Source organism: Haematobia irritans, chromosome 3 (genome assembly GCF_050003625.1).
Source record: "Haematobia irritans isolate KBUSLIRL chromosome 3, ASM5000362v1, whole genome shotgun sequence".
In the NCBI taxonomy this organism is placed as follows: domain Eukaryota; kingdom Metazoa; phylum Arthropoda; class Insecta; order Diptera; family Muscidae; genus Haematobia; species Haematobia irritans.
Window position 1 is genome coordinate 73,080,186 of NC_134399.1, and position 8,594 is coordinate 73,088,779.

Here is an 8,594-nt window from a genome sequence, read left to right on the forward strand (position 1 = left end):
CACGAATTATCGTCCTTTTCGCTCTAGGACGCATATTTAAGGAGATATGAGCAAAAGAAGTTTTTCATATAAAAATTTAAATTTTTTGAGGTTTTGAGTGGATTTTTCAATTTTTTGGGGGTGGTCACGAATTAAAGTCCTTTTCGCTCTAGGACGCATATTTAAGGAGATATGGGCAAAAGAAGTTTTTCATATAAAAATTTAAATTTTTTTAGGTTTTGGGTGGATTTTTCAATTTTTTGAGGGTGGTCACGAATTAAAGTCCTTTTCGCTCTAGGACGCATATTTAAGGAGATATAGCCAAAAGAAGTTTTTCATATAAAAATTTCAATTTTTTTAGGTTTTGGGTGGATTTTTAAATTTTTTGAGGGTGGTCACGAATTATCGTCCTTTTCGCTCTAGGACGCATATTTAAGGAGATATGGGCAAAAGAAGTTTTTCATATAAAAATTTATATTTTTTGAGGTTTTAAGTGGATTTTTCAATTTTTTGGGGGTGGTCACGAATTAAAGTCCTTTTCGCTCTAGGACGCATATTTAAGGAGATATGGGCAAAAGAAGTTTTTCATATAAAAATTTCAATTTTTTTAGGTTTTGGGTGGATTTTTCAATTTTTTGAGGGTGGTCACGAATTAAAGTCCTTTTCGCTCTAGGACGCATATTTAAGGAGATATAGCCAAAAGAAGTTTTTCATATAAAAATTTCAATTTTTTTAGGTTTTGGGTGTATTTTTCAATTTTTTGAGGGTGGTCACGAATTATCGTCCTTTTCGCTCTACGACGCATATTTAAGGAGATATGGGCAAAAGAGGTCTTTCATATAAAAATTTAAATTTTTTGAGGTTTTGAGTGGATTTTTCAATTTTTTGGGGGTGGTCACGAATTAAAGTCCTTTTCGCTCTAGGACGCATATTTAAGGAGATATGGGCAAAAGAAGTTTTTCATATAAAAATTTAAATTTTTTGAGGTTTTGAGTGGATTGTTCAATTTTTTGGGGGTGGTCACGAATTAAAGTCCTTTTCGCTCTAGGACGCATATTTAAGGAGATATGGGCAAAAGAAGTTTTTCATATAAAAATTTCAATTTTTTTAGGTTTTGGGTGGATTTTTCAATTTTTTGAGGGTGGTCACGAATTAAAGTCCTTTTCGCGCTAGGACGCATATTTAAGGAGATATAGCCAAAAGAAGTTTTTCATATAAAAATTTCAATTTTTTTAGGTTTTGGGTGGATTTTTCAATTTTTTGAAGGTGGTCACGAATTAAAGTCCTTTTCGCTCTAGGACGCATATTTAAGGAGATATGGGCAAAAGAAGTTTTTCATATAAAAATTTAAATTTTTTGAGGTTTTGAGTGGATTTTTCAATTTTTTGGGGGTGGTCACGAATTAAAGTCCTTTTCGCTCTAGGACGCATATTTAAGGAGATATGGGCAAAAGAAGTTTTTCATATAAAAATTTCAATTTTTTTAGGTTTTGGGTGAATTTTTCAATTTTTTTGGGGTGGTCACGAAATAAAGTCCTTTTCGCTCTAGGACGCATAGTTTAGGAGATATGGGCAAAAGAAGTTTTTCATATAAAAATTTCAATTTTTTTAGGTTTTGGGTGGATTTTTCAATTTTTTGAGGGTGGTCACGAATTAAAGTCCTTTTCGCTCTAGGACGCATATTTAAGGAGATATAGCCAAAAGAAGTTTTTCATATAAAAATTTCAATTTTTTTAGGTTTTAGGTGGATTTTTAAATTTTTTGAGGGTGGTCACGAATTATCGTCCTTTTCGCTCTAGGACGCATATTTAAGGAGATATGGGCAAAAGAAGTTTTTCATATAAAAATTTCAATTTTTTTAGGTTTTGGGTGAATTTTTCAATTTTTTTGGGGTGGTCACGAAATAAAGTCCTTTTCGCTCTAGGACGCATAGTTTAGGAGATATGGGCAAAAGAAGTTTTTCATATAAAAATTTCAATTTTTTTAGGTTTTGGGTGGATTTTTCAATTTTTTGAGGGTGGTCACGAATTAAAGTCCTTTTCGCTCTAGGACGCATATTTAAGGAGATATAGCCAAAAGAAGTTTTTCATATAAAAATTTCAATTTTTTTAGGTTTTAGGTGGATTTTTAAATTTTTTGAGGGTGGTCACGAATTATCGTCCTTTTCGCTCTAGGACGCATATTTAAGGAGATATGGGCAAAAGAAGTTTTTCATATAAAAATTTAAATTTTTTGAAGTTTTGAGTGGATTTTTCAATTTTTTGGGGGTGGTCACGAATTAAAGTCCTTTTCGCTCTAGGACGCATATTTAAGGAGATATGGGCAAAAGAAGTTTTTCATATAAAAATTTAAATTTTTTTAGGTTTTGGGTGGATTTTTCAATTTTTTGAGGGTGGTCACGAATTAAAGTCCTTTTCGCTCTAGGACGCATATTTAAGGAGATATGGGCAAAAGAAGTTTTTCATATAAAAATTTCAATTTTTTTAGGTTTGGAGTGGACTTTTCAATTTTTTTGGGGTGGTCACGAAATAAAGTCCTTTTCGCTCTAGGACGCATATTTAAGGAGATATGGGCAAAAGAAGTTTTTCATATAAAAATTTCAATTTTTTTAGGTTTTGGGTGGATTTTTCAATTTTTTGGGGTGGTCACGAAATAAAGTCCTTTTCGCTCTAGGACGCATATTTAAGGAGATATAGCCAAAAGAAGCTTTTCATATAAAAATTTCAATTTTTTTGGGTTTTATGTGGATTTTTAAATCTTTTGAGGGTGGTCACGAATTATCGTCCTTTTCGCTCTAGGACGCATATTTAAGGAGATATGGGCAAAAGAAGTTGTGTGATTAAAATGAAAACACGGAGAGTTTAGTTTTGCTTCTTTTCACTTTAATGCTCAAACAGGTTCTGAGTTACAAACAAAAGATAATAGCGAAACTAAGATAATGTGCAAAGTAAAAAAAGAAGTACCGTAAGCGGTAAATTATTGATGCAGAGTTCAAATTACATTTCATGTTATGGTTATCGAATACATTTGGGTTTTTTAATACACTGATAAAAATTTCAAATTGAGTTAAGTTTATTGCAGCAGCTCTGACCAGACATCCTGCCCCCATTGAAAGCCATCTTTCAATACTCTTCGGTTGTGGGTAGAGGTGCTATCTTGTGGATTGATCTTCGAAAAATACCCTTTGTGGTTTTAAGGTCGACAACTCTGACTTTTCCATCACGGCCAGGAATTGATTTAACTATGCGAGCGAGAAGCCAATGTTGTGGGGGAATGTTGTCCTCATGAACGATAACAAGTCTTCCTTCTTCGATGCTGTCATAAGTCTTGTACCATTTAGACTTTTGTTGTAGAGTCAAAACATAATCACGAAGCCATTGCTGCCAAAATTGTTGCTTTAGATAAGTGACCATTTGCCATCTTTTCAGATAATTTACATTTGGGCAAGCTCCGATATTTTCGTCTGGTAACGCCAACAACGACGACCCAATTAAAAGATGTGCTGGTGAAATCGCTTCCCCATCATTGGGATCATCAGAACGGGGTGCCAGTGGTCGAGAATTTAAGATGGCTTCGACCTCAATTAAGACGGTTTGCAGCTCTTCATACGTAAGTCCGGCTTGTGACATGTTTTTGACCAATAGCGTTTTTGTGGACTTAACAGCGGATTCCCACAATCCGCCAAAGTGTGGGGATCGAGGAGGTATGAAGGAAAATTGGAATCCAGTGAGAGCGCTGAAGTTCTCGATTGACTTTATGTTGTCGTCATCAAAATAACGCTGCTTAAACTCCTTCAATTTAGCATTTGCGCCCACGAAGTTTGTTGCGTTGTCACAATATAAGCGAAGTGGTATGCCGCGTCTACCTATAAATCTTTTAAGACAAAGAATGAAGGTATTAGTCGATAAGTCGGAGACAAGTTCAATATGAACTGCCTTTGAAGAAAAGCATACAAATATGGCGACGTATGTTTTATAAGGGGGTTTTCCTCTTATACGATAAGACGTGTAGAAAGGGCCACAAAAATCCACACCAGAGACAAGAAAAGGGCGATGAGCCATAAAGCGATCGGAGGGAAGGTTACCCATAACTTGCTGCAACAGTCGAGGTTTGAACTTGAAGCAATGTACGCAACGGCGAACTACTTTTCGAACTAAATCTCTACCATTAACAACCCATACATGTTGACGAAGTATCCCCAAAAGTGCCTTAGGGCCAGCATGTAAATGTTTTCTATGAAGATATTCAGCGTAAAGATTTGTGAAACGATGATTGTTTGGAAGAAGTGCCGGAAACTTGGTGTCATATGGTAATGCTGCATTTGCTAACCGACCGCCAACTCTGATAACTGGTATGGTTGTTTTCCAATTTTGCATTTCCTGTATAAAAGGTGACAGCTTTTGCAAATGCGGCTGAACATCCTTTCCCGCTCTAATCGAATTAATTTCGTCTATGTAGGATGTTCTCTGAATGTCATGTACAATCCTCCAAAAGGCTTGCTGTAATTCATTGGCAGATATAGTTGGCTGTCTATATGATGGATAGAAAGTACGAAAAATATAGGCAACGATTTCTGATATACGAAGATTGTTGGCATATAAGTTTTTGAATTTCAGATTCGATGACGATTGTAGTTTTTAACGAAATTTTTCTCAACTCTTCATGAGGAAGTTCAACTGAAATATCTTTTATTGAGGGCCATTCACTCTCTTGTTTTTGCAAAAAATCAGGGCCAGTGAACCACACTGTTGAATTTAATTCATTAGCGAGACATCCACGAGATATAATATCTGCGGCATTTTGTTTTGACGGAACATGGTTCCAGGGAATTTTATTAGTTATGTTTTGTATCTCCGAAATGCGATTTGCGACAAAGCAGGCGTATGACGAAGAATGATTCATAAGCCAATTTAAAACAATTTTAGAATCGGTCCAGAAATATATTCGATAAGTATAGTAGTCAAACTTATGTTTTATTTTATCCCAAGTTCTACTCAGCAATAATGCAGCCATCAACTCAAGTCGCGGAACTGACTGTTGCTTAACCGGTGCTACTTTCGATTTGGCAATAAGAAGTTGAGTTTTAAAAATGTTATTTTCTTGCACTCGAACATACAAACAGCATCCATAAGCTAACTGGGATGCATCAGCGAATCCATGTATATCAAACGAAGAATGTGTTGTGATGTGTAAGTATCGAGGTATTTCTATTTGGTTTATATGTGGCAGACTATTTTGTATTTGAAACCATCGCTCCATCAGCGTTTCAGTCAGAGGTGAATCCCAATCCATTTGTTTTTTCCACATTTCTTGAATTAGTATTTTACACGATACTATAATGGGACCTAATAAACCAAAGACATCGAAAATTTTTGATATTGCAGAAAGCACTGACCGCTTTGTTGGACATTGGATTGGTGGAATTTCAAATCTAAAACAAAATACATCTGTTCTTGGTTTCCACGACATTCCAAGAGCCTTAGCAATGTGATTATCGTTTATTTTTAATTGTATTTCCTCGCTACCATGAGTGAGTACCGGACAATTAGAATTCCACTTCGATAGTTTCAAACCAGCCTTTTCTAAAATTTGTATAGTCTCAGCTTTCTTTTTCGATAAGCTAAAAATATCATCTGCCCCCGTGAGGATATCATCCACGTATAGATAATTTTTTAATACATTCGCTCCAATAGGAAACTCATCCTTATAGGCGTCAGCGATGAAATGTAAGCTTCTCACGGCGAGAAAAGGTGCAGCCGATGTGCCGTAAGTAACGGTATTAAGCTGGTAAAGGTTTAGAGGCTCATGAGAATTCTTCCTCCACAAAATTAATTGAAAATTTCTATCTCTTTCATCAACCAAGAACTGGCGATACATTTTGCAAATGTCGGCTGACAATGCATACTTGTACATGCGAAATACTAAAAGTGTTATTACGAGATCTTGTTGTATAGTTGGCCCCACTTGTAGTGTTTCATTGAGCGATACGTTCGAAGATGTTCGTGCTGAGGCATCAAACACGACTCTAAGTTTCGTCGAAATACTTTGTGGACGCAATACGGGATGATGTGGGATGACATAATGTGGGTTCTCTAAAGTGGAATTATGTACAAGAGACATATGTCCTAATTCTAAATACTCGTTCATAAAATCAACATATTGGGTCTTTAATAGTGGATCTTTGGATAGACGTTTCTCTAAATATTGAAATCGCCGATATGCCATGTCAAACGAAGAACCAAGTTTCTCTACATTTTGCTTAAATGGTAATCGTACCTTTACTCTACCACTTTCATCGAAGATAGAATTTTCAACAAAAAATTCCTCACACAATTTTTCTTCATCCGTTAGTAGTATAGCATTTTGTTTGAATTCTTCCACTTCCCAAAAGGCTTTAAGCAAGGTGTCCAGACTATCATACATAGTTGTCATGTTGCATGTTCTTGTTCGAATGGGATTTTGTAAATCGATTTTGCCACCAACCACCCAACCTAATGCCGTGTTAACTAAGTATGGAAGTCCATCGCCAAGATAGATTTTACCATCTAGAAGCAGATCGAAGAAAACATCTGCACTTATTAACAAATCGATGCGTTGTGGTAAGTAAAATTGTGGGTCAGCTAATTCAATTTCTTGTGGTATGTTCCAATGCTTTATGTTCATGTGCTCAGATGGTTGCAACGATGAGATAGATTTAGTAACGAAAAAATCCGACGTCCATTCGAAGTTCGATGTGCGTGATTTGATTGTGGTTGACACGAAGTGTTTCAACTGAGTTCGAATATCCGAAACCCCAGATATTTCTTGATTTGTTTTGGTTCGAGAGAGACGAAGACGATTTACTGATTCTTCAGTTATCAGATTTATTTCTGAACAAGAGTCCAAGAGAGCTCGTGCTGGCTGATATATGCCAAATTTATCTTTAATAAGTACTATTGCAGTTGGTAGTATATTTCGACGAAAGGCTCGGGTTATGAGCGAAGAGTGTGTTGTGAAATGAACCGATGAAGATGAGTGTGTCTTGGAAGATGAGGGTTGTTGGCCTGACTTTACTTCTTGTGCCAAAACTGGTGCTTGAAAAGGAGAGGAGTTCGCCGAAAGATGTCGCTGTGTAATTATATTCGAAGTCGTTTTGTTTTCAGAATTTGGTTGCGAAAATGGATTATGCAAAGTGGAATGGTGAGAGAAATTGCAACTTTTACAACGTGATTTTGATTGACATTTAGCGACTATGTGTCCCTTACGAAGGCAGTTTATACACAGGGCTGAGCTTTTAGCAAAGTCAAATCGACGGGATACTGGCAAAGCTAAGAATGATGGGCAACTTCCGACAAAATGATCTTTAGCTTGACAATATTCGCAGGGAGCACTTGACACCACTAAAGAAGTGCCAGAGCGACGGTCTCTTTGCTTTCCTTTTGCCTCGCGATCAATATTTGTCTGGACGTTGGAGTTACAACTTTCTAAAAATTGGCATCTTCGACTCAAAATTGAATAACAATCGTCCCAAGAAGGTAATTTTGAGAAATCTTGCTTTTCGTTGTAAACTGTTTTTGATTCCGTATCAATCTTCGATAGTACTATATGTATTAACATGGCATTTACGATATCCGATTCCTGGCCTAGTGTCAATAACGATCCACGAATTGCAGCAACAGTATCTACGATAGATCTCAGACCTACAGCGTTAGGTTTGGACATGGGTACGATAGTAAACAAATTATTGATTGTTTCTATGAATATCAGAGGCTTGTTGTCGTACCTTGCTTTTAAGCGTTCTAGTGCTCTACTATAATTTTCTTCGACCACTTGGAATGGTTCAACAACAGCAAGTGCTTGACCCGATAAACAATTAAGCAAATAATTAAACTTGTCAATAATTGGAATGCTCCCATCATCATTTACGAGTGTATTGAATGTGTTAATAAACCGATAGTATTCTGAATATTTTCCGTCGAATTTAGGTAACTTTAATTGTGGCAGTCGATTGTGGTGAGAAATGCCCTGAGAAGTTGTATTCAAAAAACTAGATTCGAATTCACTTGAACGACGTATAGGGTTTAGCTTTTTCAAAATTGTAGTTTTGGCACCAATATATAATTCCTCAATGTCCCCTCTGCCATTGTCGCTTGTATTAAGCTTTTCAATCTGTGTTTGTATATGACTTATTTGTCTAAAATACGATTCTAGTATTTGTAAACGACATTCCAATATTGTAGGATCAATAGTAGCTCCATCTTTTTCAATTTTTGATTTTAGATTCGAAATATTACGTTTCATGGATGTTCGTTGTGCCTTTAATGCACTCGCATCGGAACCACTGGCTCCGCTCTCATCAATTTGCAATTCCTCATTAGTCATCTTGTTAATAATGTAAACAAGTGTTTTTTAAACTGTTGTATTTTGTGGACGAAATAATTGAACAGTACATACGACTTTCAAACTGTATTGAGTTGTCTACGGCTCTCAGTAAGCAGCTATGCAATAGACAGCTTTAAAACAACAACAATTATAGAAGGGAATTCTCTACACAATTCAAAGTTGGTTGATTTGAAAATGTATGGTGTTCGATGTTAGAACTCTATACGGCGAAGATCGAAGAATAGAAAGCTCAAA

General features: G+C 36.0%; 1 protein-coding gene across 1 annotated transcript; it reads right to left on the reverse strand.

Annotated features, from left to right (window-relative positions):
- Positions 1–3,100: 3,100 nt before the first annotated feature.
- Positions 3,101–8,339, reverse strand: LOC142230985 (uncharacterized). The gene is made up of 2 exons (XM_075301604.1): positions 4,561–8,339; positions 3,101–4,508 (listed from the first exon to the last, which is right to left on the reverse strand). Exons 1-2 carry the CDS (start codon positions 8,337–8,339, stop codon positions 3,101–3,103), a joined length of 5,187 nt encoding a protein of 1,728 aa, XP_075157719.1.
- Between the last annotated feature and the right edge of the window lie 255 nt (positions 8,340–8,594).

Bases quoted from the DNA above. Each gene is read 5' to 3' on its own strand.
- LOC142230985 (XM_075301604.1), bottom strand. From the start codon at position 8,339: ATGACTAATGAGGAATTGCAAATTGATGAGAGCGGAGCCAGTGGTTCC. The intron at 4,509-4,560 runs GTATATCAGAAA...TCCATCATATAG, and splicing joins CTTATATGCCAACAATCTTC to ACAGCCAACTATATCTGCCA.